The sequence below is a fragment of the Cucurbitaria berberidis genome (assembly GCF_010015615.1).
Source record: "Cucurbitaria berberidis CBS 394.84 unplaced genomic scaffold K460scaffold_3, whole genome shotgun sequence".
NCBI lineage: Eukaryota > Fungi > Ascomycota > Dothideomycetes > Pleosporales > Cucurbitariaceae > Cucurbitaria > Cucurbitaria berberidis.
Genome location: NW_024468937.1, coordinates 4,344,114 through 4,360,566, shown reverse-complemented (window position 1 = coordinate 4,360,566; position 16,453 = coordinate 4,344,114). Strand labels below are relative to the sequence as shown.

At 53.7% G+C, this 16,453-nt stretch overlaps 6 protein-coding genes across 6 annotated transcripts; 4 read left to right on the top strand and 2 right to left on the bottom strand.

Moving 5' to 3' along the window:
- Positions 1–138: 138 nt before the first annotated feature.
- Positions 139–921, top strand: K460DRAFT_284334 (ser/Thr protein phosphatase superfamily; the record flags this gene model as incomplete). Its single annotated transcript, XM_040928725.1, has 1 exon — positions 139–921. One exon carries the CDS (start codon positions 139–141, stop codon positions 919–921), a length of 783 nt encoding a protein of 260 aa, XP_040788675.1.
- On the bottom strand, positions 783–3,507 carry K460DRAFT_417258 (transketolase). Its single transcript, XM_040937864.1, has 4 exons — positions 3,274–3,507; positions 3,116–3,225; positions 2,066–3,063; positions 783–2,012 (listed from the first exon to the last, which is right to left on the bottom strand). The coding sequence occupies exons 1-4, from the start codon at positions 3,468–3,470 to the stop codon at positions 1,143–1,145; spliced, it is 2,175 nt and encodes a 724-aa protein (XP_040788674.1). The 5' UTR covers positions 3,471–3,507; the 3' UTR covers positions 783–1,142.
- Positions 3,508–3,884: 377 nt separating this feature from the next.
- K460DRAFT_386450 (GroES-like protein) lies at positions 3,885–5,359 on the top strand. The gene is made up of 4 exons (XM_040935594.1): positions 3,885–4,178; positions 4,232–4,359; positions 4,414–5,051; positions 5,103–5,359. The coding sequence occupies exons 1-4, from the start codon at positions 3,955–3,957 to the stop codon at positions 5,304–5,306; spliced, it is 1,194 nt and encodes a 397-aa protein (XP_040788673.1). The 5' UTR covers positions 3,885–3,954; the 3' UTR covers positions 5,307–5,359.
- Positions 5,360–7,438: 2,079 nt separating this feature from the next.
- K460DRAFT_395602 (general substrate transporter) lies at positions 7,439–9,331 on the top strand. The gene is made up of 2 exons (XM_040936054.1): positions 7,439–7,970; positions 8,027–9,331. Exons 1-2 carry the CDS (start codon positions 7,621–7,623, stop codon positions 9,297–9,299), a joined length of 1,623 nt encoding a protein of 540 aa, XP_040788672.1. The 5' UTR covers positions 7,439–7,620; the 3' UTR covers positions 9,300–9,331.
- A 141-nt stretch (positions 9,332–9,472) lies between these two features.
- K460DRAFT_417255 (uncharacterized protein) lies at positions 9,473–10,204 on the bottom strand (the record flags this gene model as incomplete). The annotated part of the gene is made up of 1 exon (XM_040937863.1): positions 9,473–10,204. One exon carries the CDS (start codon positions 10,202–10,204, stop codon positions 9,473–9,475), a length of 732 nt encoding a protein of 243 aa, XP_040788671.1.
- Positions 10,205–11,622: 1,418 nt separating this feature from the next.
- Positions 11,623–15,021, top strand: K460DRAFT_281579 (uncharacterized protein; the record flags this gene model as incomplete). Its single annotated transcript, XM_040928500.1, has 1 exon — positions 11,623–15,021. One exon carries the CDS (start codon positions 11,623–11,625, stop codon positions 15,019–15,021), a length of 3,399 nt encoding a protein of 1,132 aa, XP_040788670.1.
- Between the last annotated feature and the right edge of the window lie 1,432 nt (positions 15,022–16,453).

Sequence of the window (16,453 nt, the reverse complement as noted above, 5' to 3'; positions counted from 1 at the left end):
GGGAGCGGAGCAAAGCATGTGCAGGGGTGGTGACATGAATAAAGAAGGTGGGGCAGTGGGGAAGCGAAGGAGCTAGCCGGCCATGTGAGCAGGCGCCACCGGCCCTGGACCTCCCGATTCGCGTCCACCACCACAGGCATGGTAAAAATACAAATTCTCTCTGATCTTCATCTGGAGGCTCCAGCGGCGTACGATGTCTTAGAAATTACTCCAACAGCAGATTATCTTGCGCTGCTCGGGGACATTGGCTACACCAAGGACGTCGGCTTGATCGAATTCCTTCGAAAACACCTGGCTAAATTCAAAATCATCTTCTATGTGCTCGGCAACCATGAGCCATATCACTCGTCTTATGCGGCTAGCAAGCAACAGCTTCTCACGCTCCAGGCTGAAGCCGAACAACAAGCAAGTGGGAAGTTCGTCCTCCTTGACCAAACGCGGTACGATCTCTCGCCAACGGTGTCTATTCTCGGCTGCACGCTCTTCTCCAACATCACAGCTGCTCAAAAAGACTTTGTCAGTTTTGGACTCAATGATTTCTACTACATCGAGAATTGGACCGTGGAGGAGCATGTGCAGAAGCACGAATCCGAGCTTCGTTGGCTCAACGCCGAAATTCAGAAGCTCATGGAAGGATCGGACCGCACGATCATCATCATGTCACACTACTCTCCGACCGATGATGCTCGTGCTATCGATCCCAAACACAAGAGCAGTACTATTTCATCTGGCTTCATGACTGATCTGTCCCAGGAGATTTGCTTCTCCTCGGAACGTGTGGTGGTGTGGGCGTTCGGACACACTCATTTCAACTGTGATTTTGAACACGAAACTCATCAGACCAGACTCGTTACGAATCAGCGTGGTTACTACTTCGCGCAATCGAATGGCTTCGATCCGGGAAAGACGGTCGAGCTTTGAAGGGCTCAGACCCAGTAAATTAATTGGCCGTAAGCATCTGCGTCCCGCACAGTATACATGTTCCTCCAACAAGACGCCCATTAGCCTTTCTGTCCCCGGGACACTGTAGCAGAGAAACATCTTCGTATCCATATTGAATCATGCTATGAATCTATCCTGAACATTCTACCCTAATAATTACGCCAGCAATGCAGTTTTCCAATTTCCCAATTTCCCAACGCTCATAGATCAACAAACTCGCCCTTTAGCAGAGGGTCGTCGCGCAGCTGCTGCAAGTAGCTCTCGACCTTGGCCGTCAGCGCTGGTACGTCGAAGCCAAAGTACTTGTACGCAGCCTTGCCCGGAAGACTGTGGCCGAAGCGCTTGATACAAGCAGCGGCATCGGCGTATCGCTCCCAGCCATTGGGCGCATACGGCTCAATCACAACCGCTGGGATGCCGCGGTGCCTTCGCAGTGTGTCGCGCTTGTACTCGGTCGACTGAGCCTCGAAGAGACGCTGGCACGGGAAGCTGACCACGCGCGCCTTGATCTTCTTCGCCTTCAGCTCCTGGGCGGCTTCGAGCGCATGTGACAGCTCAGCGCCAACACCGATCAGCGTCACGTCCGCGTCCTCGACTTCCTCCACCACGTACGCGCCCTTGGCGACCAGGTCTCGCCGTGTCTGCTTCAATTGGGGCAGCGTGTGTCGCGATGTCGAGATGATGGTCGGCGTGTTCTTCGCGTCGATGGCCGTGATCCACGCGCCTGCCGTCTCCTCGCTGTCTGCAGGGCGGATATAGAGAAGATTGGGCATGGCGCGGTAGAGGTTGGCCAGCTCAATGGGCTGATGGGTTGGGCCGTCCTCACCCATACCAATCGAGTCATGTGTGGCGGCGTGGATGACCTGGAGATGCTGCAGCGCGCCCATTCGGACGGCCGGGGCTGCGTAGAGGTAGAACATGAAGAAGGATGAGGTCACGGGGATGAAGGTATTAGGGGCAAAGGCTGCCAATCCGTTCGACACGGCGCACATGGCGTGCTCTCGCACGCCGTAGTGAATATATCGTCCGCTGTAGTTGCCCGTGATGCCGCACGTTGTCTTCAGGCCAGGCTAAGAAGTAGTGTCAGCGTACGGTTTGCGATATGGACCACCAGAATACTCACGTTTTGAAAGTCGACCTTGCCCTTCCAGATCATGTTCACAGAAGGCGACAAATCCGCGGTGCCGACCATGAAGTTCTTGATCTTCTCCGCAATCGGGTTGAACACAAGCCCTGACGACTTCCTCGTCGCTGTGGGTGCATCTGGAAAAGAGGTTGGGATGAGCTCCTTCCAGTTTTCGGGCAGACGTCCCTCAATGCGCTGCCTCAGCTCCGCGCCCTCCTCTGGGTATTTGGTCTCGTACTCTTGCACCTTCTTCTCCCATGCCTGCACCAGCTCCTGGCCTCTCGCGGGAATGTCACCGAAAAACTCACGGACTTTCTCGCTGATGACGAAGTGCTCCTCAGAATTGAAGCCGTATGCCTTCTTCATGTTGGCCACATCAGACGTTCCAAAAGCCGCTCCATGAGCAACTGCGTCTCCTGCCACAGCGCTGCCGAGACCGATGACGGTGTGGACGTTAATGAATGTGGGCTTTTCAGTCGATGCGCGGGCCTTGTTCAGAGCTTCAACAAGGCCTTCAATATCGAAGCACCCGTCTTCAATATCGATAACATCCCAGCCACAAGCCGCCATCTTGGTGTTGACATCCTCGGTATTGGTCAGATCGACACTGCCGTCGCATGTGACCTGGTTGTTGTCGTAAATAACGGTAAGATTGTTCAGCTTGAGATGCCCAGCAAAGGAGATTGCCTCCAGCCCGACACCCTCCTGCAGACACGCGTCCCCGATCATGCACCAAGTGTGATTGGAGATAACATCCAAGTCTGGCTTGTTGTAGGTTGCTTGGAGGTTCTTGGATGCCATGGCAAGCCCAACTGCATTTGCAATACCCTGTCCCAAGGGGCCTGTGGTCACCTCAATGCCCTCGTGCTCGATCTCCGGATGGCCTGGACATAGCGCATCGACACGGTCCGAGTGGTATGATTTCAGCTGATCGAGGGTCATCGCCTTGTAGCCTGTGAGGTGGAGGAACGTGTATTGGAATAGACATGTGTGGCCTGTTATAATTAGCTCTACCACTGACGCAGAAGATTGGGTTTCAAAGCTCACCATTTGACAGAACGAAGCGATCACGGTTGAAGTAGGTCGGCGTATGCGGCGCATATCGCATGACATACTTCCACAGCGCAACTCCAATGGCCGCCATGCCAATCGCTCCTCTTCAAAATGGTTAGCTTCTAACCTGTGATGCTGAGCAGACAAATTACCCTGGGTGGCCTCCATTGAACTGCTGGCACAGATCTGCTATCAGCAATCTGAAGGTTTTCAGGACGTGGTCTTGCTCCTCCGACAGTTTTTGCACTGATGCTTGTTCCAGCTTCTCCTCTTTCTGTAAGCCCTCCACGACATTCTTGCCGTAGTCGGTCGAGCCGTTGACTTGTGGGGTGTCGCGTGAGAGATGCATATTGTACAGTCTCTGGGTAACAAAAGTTAGAAGGCGTTGAAGAGTTAGAAATTTCTTAGCAACGAAGCGCCTATGTACTTCACGTCGCTTATGCATATGCAACCACCCAAGTGTTTTCGAAGCGGATGCGATGGATTACCGGAACGGGAAATCCGGGGACGTAAAAAGATCACGCTCCCAACGCGCGGTGGATGCTTTCCACGGGTCTGGACTCCCATTGGCTGGGTGTTACGGTGGGCTTCCAAATACGGTAATTGGAGGCACCGCCCTCCCATTTCGATGCTCCCGCTGGCTCCCTCCCCGCCATTTGCCACCCTTCAGGGTCAGCTGCACAACGTTTAGATGGAAATTCTTGGGTGCCGCTCGACTGCCGGAGACTACACGCTAACACGTGAAGCGTTCTGGACGCGTCCGGGTCTACGTCCTTGTTGACTCGAAGACTTCTTCACACCTTCGAAAGCTTTACACTACAAACTATAGCAACATGTCTCCAGCAATTGTCCTCGACCCTCCCGCATCCGATGCACTCCTTACTAAGACCTCACCTCAGGCTACCAATGGCATGACACGAACGACTATCAAGACGCCGCTGCCAAACCCGTCATTGCAGGTCACCGCCGATCATAAGTTGAAGCAACAAGAGGCACCAGTTTATGCGCCGGCAAAGGGCGAGGTTCTACTGCACATTAAAGCGACGGGCGTATGCGGGTAGGGTGCCCATGCTGCACTTTAAGTGATTCTGGTTGACGCTGGTGCAATAGGTCCGACATCCATTTCTGGAGAACAGGAAGGATAGGCTCGCTCGTCGTTGAGGGAGACTGCATCCTTGGCCACGAAGCAGCAGGCATCGTCCTACGATGCGGTGAAGGCGTCACAAACCTTAGGCCTGGTATTTCCTATTCCTCCCTCGTACTACTGCGAACATAGTCTGACAATGCCACAGGTGACCGCGTAGCAGTGGAGCCCGGTGTTCCCTGTGGCGACTGCTTCATGTGCATGGACGGCCGGTACAATCTTTGCGAAGACGTGCAGTTCGCAGGCGTCTACCCATACCACGGCACCATCCAGCGCTACAAATGCCACCCAGCAAAATGGTGCCACAAACTGCCCTCGAACGTCTCCTTCGCCGAGGGCGCGCTTCTCGAGCCGTTGTCGGTTGTCATGCATGGCATCAAATCTGCTGGCTTGAGCTTAGGCAGGGGAGTAGTGATTTGCGGAGCGGGCCCAATTGGACTCATTGCGCTTGCTGCCGCCAGGGCATCTGGAGCACACCCCCTAGTCATCACAGATCTTGAGCCAAAGAGACTGGCGTTTGCAAAGCAGTTCGTCCCTTCCGCTTCCACATACCAAGTTGATCGAAACCTCGATGCACAAGGGAATGCCAAGAAGATAAGAGAACTCTTCGATTTCGAGAATGTGGGCGAGTATGGTGCTCCTGAGACGATCCTGGAATGCACGGGTGTGGAAAGCAGTGTGATTACAGCTGCCTATACGGCACGAAGGGGCGGCACAGTCATGGTCATTGGTGTAGGAAGAGACATCATGAACAACCTGCCGTTTATGCATTTATCGCTTGCTGAGGTATGTCCGGACAATAGATCCAAAGCGCGTTATTGCTAACATCAACTACAGATCAATCTTAAATTCATCAACCGCTACCGCGACACCTGGCCCGCTGGCCTACAATGCCTGTCGGGCGGGATCCTAGATTTGAAAGCTCTCGTCAGCCACACGTACCCGCTGGAGAATGCGCTCGATGCGCTGCATACATGTGGCGATCTGAGTAATGGCAGTATCAAGGTGCAGATTGTTGATGAGCAGGAGAATGTACTATAACTTCATGCATCAATGATACCTCAACAATTTATGATCAACTCCTAATTAAAGCCCTTCGCTTTGTCGAGCTTTCGTCCGTTGAAGCTTTGCTTGTAATTTCGTGCTCTTTGCTGGTTGATTGTCAGGCAGGTTGTATAGCTTTTGAGCAATCCGCCAGGCCGAGAGGCATCACCGAGCTGGCAGAGTTTTCTAGGATTCATAACTAGTCGGTCCTTCAACACACAGTTGGATTGGAGATGGTCAGAGAGACCATCAGATTATGGTGTAATAATATATCCTAAATTACTCCTGTTGCGTCTCCTAGATACTGGAGAAGAGTGAATACTTGTGCTAAGTGGTGTTCGCAAACATAATCAATCGACTCGAGCTAAGTAAACGCGTGTTTAGTTGTGTGAGCTCGAGTGAATTTCAATAGTCTGCATGTAGTTGTTCAGTCTCCAGGAGATGAGCAGAGAGTGTGTTTTATGTCGCAGGTGACTAACGCTCTCAAGCTTCGAGTATTGTGCTTCCATCTAATGCTTCCCGCTTGTAAATCACAACTTAGCTCGTGCTGTTTTTAATGAAACCCCCTCCTACGCACTTGTCGTGCGACTCAGGGGCTCGTCCTGTCGGTTCCTGAAACGCTTTGCCGCGCATAAACACTGATGTGTCGACGATCCACCATTCTATAATTCATCTAGACTCCGCAATATGGCCTTTTTCAGACTTTGAGCAAAGAGGAAAGAAGAGGCAGGGAGCCCTTCGGAATCGGTTACGGTTTCAGGGGTTGAGTGGGTAATGGCACGCGTTCCTGGTCTAGAAGAAGGATTGGGTTCGCACAACGACCCACTCAATCTACAGACTTTTCGTGGCCACGCTGGTCGGTTGAAAGCACCATGTGGCAGTGTTCGAGGTCTGCGAGCGCGCGCCCTGATCTCGAGAGGTGCGCTTGAGCTGGACACGAGCCCCAGTTAGTTACGAGGCTTTCCACCGGGGGCTTTTTTTCATCTCGCCCTCCACCGTGCCGTGGAGAGCGTGATTCACTTCGGCAAAGTTTTGCGTCGCGGTACTGTACCATTCATTGTGGTAACACCGCTTCTACGAATTGCTCGAGCTCAATAAGCTTTGCAACTTTCCTTCCATCTTTTGTGGAGAGCATACTGTATCCACCCGATCCACCCGAATACAGGTACACACCGACTTCTTCCGACTGTGAGCGTAGATAGAAGCACTTCAAGTCATCCGTGACCATGTTTCCCATGTGGATAGCAAGTTGTCGCATTGATGCGTTGCTGCTGAAAAGGGGTTCCGGCTTGCCTACATTTGGATAGCAGTCAGCGGCCCAGCATAGATTTGAAATTGCTCCTGTGATGCTTTCCAAAGGCTCCTAATATTTCCATTTTTGTAAATCTGGGGAGAGTGCAGCACGTGGTGGGTATACCTCGCGTAGAGGACACCCTAGTACAGGATTGAATGTGGGCTGATAAAACATGCGGTGAGAAGATGGAGACAGTGCCACACACAGGAACAAGCTCAATTTTAGTGTCCGGTCGCCTTGGCATGGAATTAGACGCTGGAAATACGCTTGTTCTTTGGGAATTGCATCTCTACTGGCCAAGTCGCTCTTTCAGGACAGAACAACATGCTCACCTCTGGCTTTTGCAACCATGACGTGTTTTATAGCATGCGCAGGGAATGTACCCGTCTTGCAGTAAACGAAATTGAGAAATGGATAGTGGTTGTTGTGCCGAACTCCGGAAAACATTTGCTTCCACACCACGACCTGGCAAATGTAAAGAAGCTGCACGACTCACTCCAGGGCTTCTGATTTCCCAAACTGGCTCGAATTGTGCACCAAGTGACTCGTTTGCGGCGTTTGCGATGCGCGGTAAATCTTCGGGTACGCTATCAACGAGACTATTGATTGTGAGCAAATCGGAGTAGAGTCCGCCATGGCCTTTGCACTCGATGCGGCCTCGATGCCTGTAAAACATTAACAAGGACCCACAAGCGCCGACGTGCTGGGTGTGGGGAAATTCGTGCCATGTGCGGAACTAGGGCAACTAGGCGCTGAGATGGGAGACGAAGCTGAGCACGACGCCTGTCGGTGCTATGCTAGCGTGGGTCGTTACTTTCTGGGGGCCCGCGTTCGACTTCACGTCCTCTCCACGTCCTATCTATAAATGCCTGCATCCCCGCGTTGGACAAGACCCACAACCTGCAGTTCGGGGCCTTAAACCACAGTCCTGGGTCGAGTCTCTAGCCGTCTCTTTGTTCGCCAATCTATCGCTATCTACTACTACTGTTGCCGTCTCCCCCATCGTCGCTCTTCATCATGGCCATCACCGAGAACCACAAGGCTCACAATGTGGAGGTCAACGAACACGCCCCTGTTGCCGCCACGGATGCAGAGACGTCCCAGCTTGGTCGTCTTGCCAACCAGGTGGACCACGAAGAAGGCAAACTTGCGTCGTTCCGCAAGTACCCTTGGGCCTGTCTTTGGTGCATCTACATGGTCTGGCTGGTACTGCTGGTCAGTTTCGAGAACCAGGCTGCCGGAAACGTTATTGGTATTCCGCAATTTAGGAAGGATTTTGGGCGCGAGTTCAAGGCTGCGGATGGGACCGTGAGCTACGTCGTCGAGGCGAAGTGGCAATCTGCTTTCCAGGGCGCACCTGTGGCATCGTAAGTACTGTAAATGGGAAAACTGGAATAAAAGTTTGGCAGCTAACATCTCCAAGCGCAATCGTCGGTGCCCTCGGATGTGGTCAACTTGCTGACTGGCTCGGCCGTCGCTTGGTCGTCATGATCTGCCTGGCTGTCACTTTCGTCGCCATTGCCATGGAATTCGTCGCTACAACCAACGCCCTTTTCTTCGGTGGAAAGTTCCTGAACGGCTTCGTTCTGGGTGCCCTCGCATCTGTCACCGTCACATATATTGGCGAGATCGCTCCTTTGAAGCTCCGCGGCATGTTGACCTGCTTGACTGCTCTCGCATACACCCTCGGGCCACTCACTGTCGCTCTCATCGTGAACTCCACTGGTGTCTACACTACTCGCTGGGCCTACCGCTCTGTATTTGCTGCTCAGTTTGGCTTTGCCGCCATTGCTAGTGCTATCGTCTGGTTCATGCCTGAATCACCCTGGTGGTTGGTCTCGAAGGAACGCCAGGCGGATGCATTGAGGGCGCTGAACAAGCTAGGTCACACCGGACCCGAAGGCGAGCAGAAATTGGCTCAGATCTTGACCACGCTCCAGGAGGTCAGGCGTGAAACTGAAGGCGTCACCTATCTGGAATGCTTCCGCAAGTCCAACCTGCGACGAACCATCATCTCGGTCATGCCTCTCTGCATCCAGGCCCTCAGTGGAATTGCCTTTGCCGCTTCTTATAGTACTTACTACATGCAGCTGGCAGGCTTTACCACGGCGATGTCCTTCAAACTCCAGATCGTCCAGCAAGTCATCTCCCTCGTCGGAAACGTCATGTCCTGGTACTTGGTTGACCGCGTCGGACGCCGCAATCTCACCTTCTGGGGCCTGTTCGTTCTCACGATTATCCTCTTCGTCATGGCAGGTCTCGCCGTCGTCGGCACTGTCCCCGCGCTCAAGGGCGCCATCAGCATGATCCTCCTCTACTGCTGGTGGTACAACGTCACGATCGGCGCTACGGCGTACACGATTCTCTGTGAGACCAGCACGTCCCGTCTCCGCGTCAAGACGATTGCCATCGGTCTCGCTCTCCAGAACGGCCTCCAGACCATGTGGTCCTTTACTCTTCCTTACCTCTTCAACCCCGACCATCTCAATCTCGGGGGTCGCTTGGGCTTCATTTTCGGAGGCCTTGCCGTCATCTGCTTGGTGTACTTGTGGCTCTTCCAGCCCGAAACTGCTGGACGCACATACGAGGAGTTGGATGAGATGTTCGTCAAGAAGGTTCCTGCAAGGAAGTTCAAGACGTATCAAACTGACACCCAGGCCATGGGTGAAGCCGTTAAGGAGAAGGACGGCATGTAAGCGTATCGTTTAGCTGTGTATTACGAAGCGAGAAATATATCATTCACATTTTTCATACCTTCCACCCAGCTTGCAAACGTGAAGTCGTGAAGACATTGTGGGTCATGCGTCCATTTAGATACATCGCTTACATGCGATTTTCAATTGGTCGTATCAAACTACTGCTGCGTCCTCTACAACTTGCTACCCCTCTCCCTCCCCGCCCACAACCCGACCAAGCCTTCTTTGCTCTTTCCCAAAACAGGATCTTTCTCTGGCTTTGGCACAAACCAAACATCTTCCTCGTGACCTTTATGCTCGCCTCCGACAGCGAAGTCCCACACACCTCCATACGGATACCCACCCATCATCATAAACTCGCCTTCCACAGGCACCTTACTAAAGAAGTCTCTCCTAGCCCTCTCCTTCTCTGGTGAAAGATCCCTTGCCTGCCCATTGGCAATATCGTCAGGCTGATGGAAGGCCAAAACACTTGTATTAGGCCTGGGATTAAAAGTCTTGTGGGACACGCCCGAGGGAATAATGAAGACATCGCCCAGCCCAGCCTGGAGATCTAGTCCCCCTTCTTCACCATCTGCCCTGTCACCAAAGGCGAATTTGCCGTAGTCCCACGTCTTGCTGTCCGCAACGCCGAAACGAATGGTTGCGCCCTGGCCTGAGATGACGACCATGCATTCGTGCGTGGTGGAGTGGTAGTGTGACTGGATGTCTGGGCCGTAGCGGGCTATCCATTGGGACTGCCAGCCGTTGCTTGCGAAGAGGTCAAAGATGTTTGTAGTTTGGAAGTCGGGGGATTGCACTTGGTCGCGGAGTAAGGCGGGGTAGTGGAGTAGAGGGTAGGGTGAATTGGGGATTAGGGGAGTAGGAGGGAGGTTGTAGGATTTCACTTTTGGAGCCACGGCCATGTTCACGTGTGTATAATCAACAGTTTGGCAGGAAGAGAGAATCGTGTTCAACTTGAAGATCAACTTGAATATAAGAGACGGCTGTTCGCGGCTCGCACAGTGATATGTGATAACCCGACGGATAGAATTAACCGATTAGGTATCGCGATGAGCGGGGTTCCAGTCGACGTCAGGTAGATGCGATGTCGGCGCAGTTGCGATTCCGAGTAGCTATAAAACTTGTATTGCCTGCTACGTAGATGGATGTAGCTGCTGTTCTGTACATGGCTCTCACGCTGGTGCGCAAAGCTGAGATAGAGTGCATGATGGCCAGGTGTTGAGGAGACGAGGCTGTTCGCGGAGAGATCTCGTCAGCATCAGCACCCACTAGATCCGTGTTACCTTCGCTCAGAGGAGGTCGATTCTTCCATGACTTGATGGAGTGATTGACGTGTCGTCGCACGGCAGCGTATCGTAGTTCAATCGGACATGATTGTGCGCTGGAAGACCCGAACTGTTTCACCTGCTGCTGTGGCCATTCTCTGGTTCGTGAGGTGATGGAGTAAGGTGCAACGGTGCTTGGACACACATGATTGCGAGGCGATGCGGTGCCATGACCTAGACGGTGCATGGAAGAGAGGCGTCTCTTCTCGTCAGCGGGGACGGGATGCAGGTTCAGACCAAGGAGGGCTAGCAGAGTGCAAAGGCATGGTGTTCGGTGGGGATGAGTGGACGGGAGCGCCGTGTAATGCTTGCAAGACGACGAATGAGATCATGGAAGCCCCCCATCCCCATCAACCACACAGTTCCCCCCGCTTGCTTGCATATCTTCGTTCCAAGTCCGACACAGGATTTCCTTGGAGAGAACACAGCATCTACCCAATAATCATAGTGACTCGAAACCCGAATCGGACCCAGCCGTCCGTCGCCCCGAAGCCGCGTCTCGTCTGCATGTGCGCCTAGCCCAGCTCGCAGCGACATTGCGCAAGCGACCTGCTCCTTTCGACGCCCCCAACCCCCTCCTCAGTGAGATCCGGATTCTGCGCCGGATGGCAGCGCAGTAGAGACTTTGGCGACACCGAGCACACGTCTAGCATTTATCGCTATCATCTATCTTGTCTTGCGCTCGCGCCGTTGGCCATCATCGCGAACTGTCCGCTTGGCGCTGCACACCCAAGGCTACCTGCGTCACCACTGCGCGCGTCCTGCCTCGCCCAGAAGGCTACATGCGACCTGAAGCTTCACGCTCAAACCAACGACGTCGGTGTCGCATGACGCAGGCCATCGCTATACTGTGCTCAAAGGGCATGGCTTCGTCCCAACAGTAGAGGCAGAGCCCGTCCGCCGCAGTAAAGACTGGTAGCGAAGCGAGCGACAGGCACAACGGTCATCGAGGGCAGGACTCGTAATTCCTTCACTGCGTAGAGCAGCCTCGCATCATGCCAGAACCTCAGCCAGACAGCTACGTGCTGCTCGAGTCGTCGTTCCTCGCATCCCCCAAACTACAACAACACAAGCAGCTCCCGCGCCGCAGCGACGAACATCGTTCTTTCTCGCGCACTGCAGCACCCCTCAGACGGGATCCATCGTACACGTATAGCGAGGCCGAGTCAGTCGTCAGTAGTCAGCAATCTACGCCGCTAGCATCGCCAGGCGCATTGACGGGGGCAGAGAACGGCCTACCACCCACTCCGCCCACCGTATCGCAAGACGGGGCAGTCGCACAGGACTCTGAGCCACCGCCCCATGCCGACGGCGTGGTAAACTCCCTCCTGTCGAAGAAGTCGTCTCTCAGCACGCCAGTCAATGCCCGCAGCCCTCCGACGCCTGATCCAAGCCCACCACGAAGCAGCGAATCCAATACCTCGAACCTCGTCCCCAGTCGCCCGCCCATGTTTGCCTATCCATCGTCGAGAGCAGAGTCCTTCAAAACGGCAAGAGAAGACCCCGTGTCCTCTGAGCCTAGCGACAGTCGATCGATAACACCAGTGGGGGATAGGCTGAGCACAGTCGAGGAGGATAGGGGACTGGGACTTGCTTTTGAGGTCGAGGACAACGACGTCACGCCCACCGAGAGAACACGAGCTTCGTCTTCCGCCGAGATTCACAATGCGGATACAATGGCCGGCGCGGAGGAGGACAAGGGTTTCCCGGCGGTGGAGGATATACCTGATCGGGAGTGGAACACAGATATGATGCGCAACGTAACCATCCGTAGAAAACGACGAACGCCAAGCTCATCGCCCCGTAAGCAACGAGCTCCTGCCGTCACTGTCGTAGAAACTGCCTCGCCCTCGCCGAGCACAAGGGCGCGTCGAAGCTCAGGTCTTCGCGAGCGCGTCGAAGCGAGCAGCAACAGTCCACATACTCCATCCATCGAGATGTTTGCGCAGTCCATTGGCTGGCCTAGCGGGGACAAGGAATTGTCGGAAGAAACACAGCGTGATGTCAGCAACCAGCGACTTTCCACCGCGTCCGTGGGCTCGACTGTTGTAGAGGCCGTAGTGATTGTGACACCACCACGGAGACGGCAGACGCTCCGTCACTCTGGAAAGAACATGGCTTACAGAAGAGACACCAGTTCACCTGCAGATCTAGGCTCAGTCACGTATTCGAACCGCAATTCTGTCCTGTCCGATGATGTTCCGTTGCATCGCCTGGTCCATAAGAGGACCAGTGTTGTCGACAGAAATAAGAGGATCAGTGCCGAGTCGGACACCCTCGGCAGTGAGCGTAATTATTCTTCTCCTGTTTCGTCATTACGGCAGAGAACCATTGATAGCACAGCGCATACACTCGCGCATCAGGAGTCCATTCGCAATGTACTGCAACCCGCAGCAGATATAATGAGCAGGTCAAGTCCCCTCTCACGATCCTATGCATCCACTGGCAGCTACCACAAGCGCATCTCGTCTGCCCCGGAACCTGTACGGAGGTTAGCACCCAGGAACTTCTCACAGTTGTCTCCGCCTGAGAGTCCGCGACCTGTAGAAGACATATTCTTTCAATCGCCTGTTCATGAACGAGAGGCATCGCCTACACTCTCACCAAAGCCATTCCTAGCATCCCCTGCATCACGTAAAGAAGGGCAACGACAGCCCCGTTCCGAATTCAAGCATGCAGCCAACGTCAACAAGTCTCTACCCGATGTTCCGATACAATATACAGATGAGCATGTACTGCAAGATGTGTTCGTAGAGGCAAGTGAGCCAGTTGAGGACAAAGAGGAGAACCATCCGCCAGTTGCGTTAATGGAAAGAGTGCGGCAACTGGTCGCTCAACGTGAGACCGACGAAGAGACTACGCTCATTACACAGTCAAGCAAAGATCCCACTTCCCCCGAGCATTTGAAACAGTTCTCGCCTCTCCAAGACAGCTCGCCGTCTGTTCGTCAAGACTCGCGTTCGTCAAAATCTGGAGAGGGCAATCGCACATCTCTGTCTCCAGATACCCATCTACGACCGAGCTTGGACCGAGTGTCAACAGAGGAAATGGTGCGTCGTAGCTACGAGGGACGCAGGCCCTCTGAGGAGCATGGACGAGTCAGCTTCGACAGGTCAACGATACGCACTGAGGAACATGCTATGGCGCGACATCTCTTTGCGCAGACGACACCCTTCTCACAACACTCGGATACGCCCATCGAGGTCAGTGAAGCGACTGCCGTTAGCATCTACCCGCACAACAACCACTCCCTCCTTGTGGTGCAGCAGCTTTCTCGCGGCAACTCCATGTTCCCGGATCAGAGTCAGTTGACTGGCGACACATTACTCACAGAGCAGGATCACCGAGACTTGCAACCCACACCAACCCCGCCATTTGTGGATGCAAGCGAAGAGCATATTGAAAGCAATGAGCATCCTCTCCCGCCAAGTCTGAACTTTGAACCATCCACGCCTCCATTGCAAATCGGCTTCGCTCAGCCCAGTGCCGTAGACTCTCCTCTCAAGAATCCTCGACCGCCACCAGAACCACCCAGGATTATGTTCATTCCTCCCACGCCGGCTGAGGAGCTCGAGCGCGAACTTGTACCTGGACCGCCCAAGCGGTCTGATTCGCATCCACAGCGCCGACTCACGCTGGTCCAACGAGCGCGTCGCTACTCTGACAACATCATACGGCCCGTGCTAGCCCGCGCGTCAAGTCGCCATGCCAGCGATCCGCACGCCCACCGTACTCAACGCGTGCCTACCGTGAATGACGAGAATGGTGCTTTGCATCCCTTCTGGCGACCGCGCGGGTTCTGGGACGACTTTGAAGACAGCGATAGCGAGAGTGACGAGGAATCAGCACTGCCATCTGGTGGCGATACCAGCGACGTCGAGGATGCGCCCATTGCACCCCCAAGGCGATCCAATACGCTGGGAAAGCGATTCACCAGTGGCTTCAAGGGCTCAGGTGGATTTCTGATTGGCAATTCCCTCGGCGTAGAACGTCACGGGACAAACAAACGCCGGCACCATGTCACGCTTCCTGCGCGCTTTTCCAAGTCGGCCAAAACACCCACGCAGGCTTCGTCGCCGAAGATCCTCATTCAGCCACCGACCATGCCTCTTGGACGCATTCCCGGTGGTGGCATCTCGAAACAGAGCTCACGAAGCAGCCTACGATCGAATAGCCTACGGTCGAATGTGTCGTATGAGCTGCCGCGGCGACGGGGAACGTGGCGTCAAGGGCGAAGCTTGCCAGGGTTGAAGAAGTACCAAGTGCAGTATATTGGGTTGAGCGGGGTGAAGGAGAAGATACGGGAACGCAAGACGGAGAAGAGGAGGGAGAAGTTGAGACAGAGCATTGGGACGCGGTATTATGTGGAGCCTGTTGTCCCTTCGGTAGGTTGATCGCAGGTAGGGCGACGATTGGAAGAGTGGTGGATCTTCTACTAATTTCTAGGCAACGACGTTGGAATGCTTTGAGCGTGGGTGTTTATTCGCTTCACACTTTTTTCTTTTTCTTATTTTTATCTTCTGTTGGCGCTCGCGATCTATCTGTCACGGCATACCACTTTGCTCCGTTTTTGCATATACCACGTTACGACGATTTTTACGCACGCGCTAATTTTGCGTATTTGGCTGGATCAGGACTTGTTACTTTGGTCATACATTGTTATCTGGGCGGGGTCTTGTACATGGCTGCTGCTTCATTATTAGTATCAGTAGGATAGTTTCTATTTCTGGAATAAACGTCCCGTGTCATCTTGGTGTTGTCGTTCCTCTGCAGTGAGAGACGCGGGTCTATTGCTTGATAATATATGATTCCCGTGTGTGGTGAGACAATTTTGGCGAAGAGATGGATGCCTGCACTGCGCCTCCAGCTCGCATAGATTGAAAGCTTCTCTCACCGGTTTTGCATGGCATGGATATATGCCTGTCTTGAGTTATTCCAGGCGCGTTGGTGTTGGGCAGAAGCCACCAATTGCGCAGCCTTGCGGCTTGCTAGTGTGATGCAGTCATGTAAGCACTCTATCTCCCGCCCGCAGGCAAGCCTAGACGAAGGGCGTAGCGCAGCGTAAATGGGCTACTCGATTCGTCCCATGGGCGCCCTGCAAGAAACCCTAGTCCGCCTTATCACTCCACACTTGTTCTGCGGGCGCTGGGGCCCGGGGATCCGTTTTGGAAGTATGGCCGCCTTTCCACGTCTCCTTTGGGACGTATGGCAGAATATAGACTTTGCGCCACACTGGCGTGGGTTTATTTTTGCGCAGTTGAGGTGAAGAGCTTGTCGGATATGATTGATTTGATTCCAGGAGGACACACACAATGGAGCTGCTGGACATACACACGTCATTGATGCTCATGTCGTCACGCTCCACCATAGGAACGACGGTTGGGCTTGGACGGTGGAGAAGCTGCCTGGCCGGGTATTTATAGTCGGAGTTTGAAGATGTGAAAGAGAGAGAAAACCAGGTACAGCGCAACATGATGGTCATGGAATCGTGGTGTTTATGACTTGCAGAGACGTTATTAGTTGTATTCATTCTCTCGCTGTCCATTGAATGTGTAGGGCGGTAGTAAGGGCGCGGCACGGCGCACAGACGGAGTAGGAGGGGCCAATGTGGGGTTGGCCGCCGTCGCTGCCTTCCAGACACGACAGACAGACACTAGGGAGGCTGTTGTCTGCTCATGTTTTCTGTTGTATTCAATTCTCTCCCTCCCTTGACATGTGTCATCTTCTCTCACCGAAAGAAAGACCTTCGAGGCAAAGCTGGTACAGAGCAGGAGAGCTACAGATAATTATAAGATTAAGCGGAGTAAATCACTAGCGGCAGCCCTT

Coding starts and splice junctions, on each gene's coding strand:
- K460DRAFT_417258 (XM_040937864.1), bottom strand. CDS start 3,470: ATGCATCTCTCACGCGACACCCCACAAGTCAACGGCTCGACCGACTAC. Junction 3,226..3,273: donor TTCAATGGAGGCCACCCAGG/GTAATTTGTCTG, acceptor ACCATTTTGAAG/AGGAGCGATTGGCATGGCGG. Junction 2,013..2,065: donor GCAAGGTCGACTTTCAAAAC/GTGAGTATTCTG, acceptor ACTACTTCTTAG/CCTGGCCTGAAGACAACGTG.
- K460DRAFT_395602 (XM_040936054.1), top strand. CDS start 7,621: ATGGCCATCACCGAGAACCACAAGGCTCACAATGTGGAGGTCAACGAA. Junction 7,971..8,026: donor CAGGGCGCACCTGTGGCATC/GTAAGTACTGTA, acceptor AACATCTCCAAG/CGCAATCGTCGGTGCCCTCG.
- K460DRAFT_386450 (XM_040935594.1), top strand. CDS start 3,955: ATGTCTCCAGCAATTGTCCTCGACCCTCCCGCATCCGATGCACTCCTT. Junction 4,360..4,413: donor CGTCACAAACCTTAGGCCTG/GTATTTCCTATT, acceptor ACAATGCCACAG/GTGACCGCGTAGCAGTGGAG. Junction 5,052..5,102: donor TGCATTTATCGCTTGCTGAG/GTATGTCCGGAC, acceptor CATCAACTACAG/ATCAATCTTAAATTCATCAA.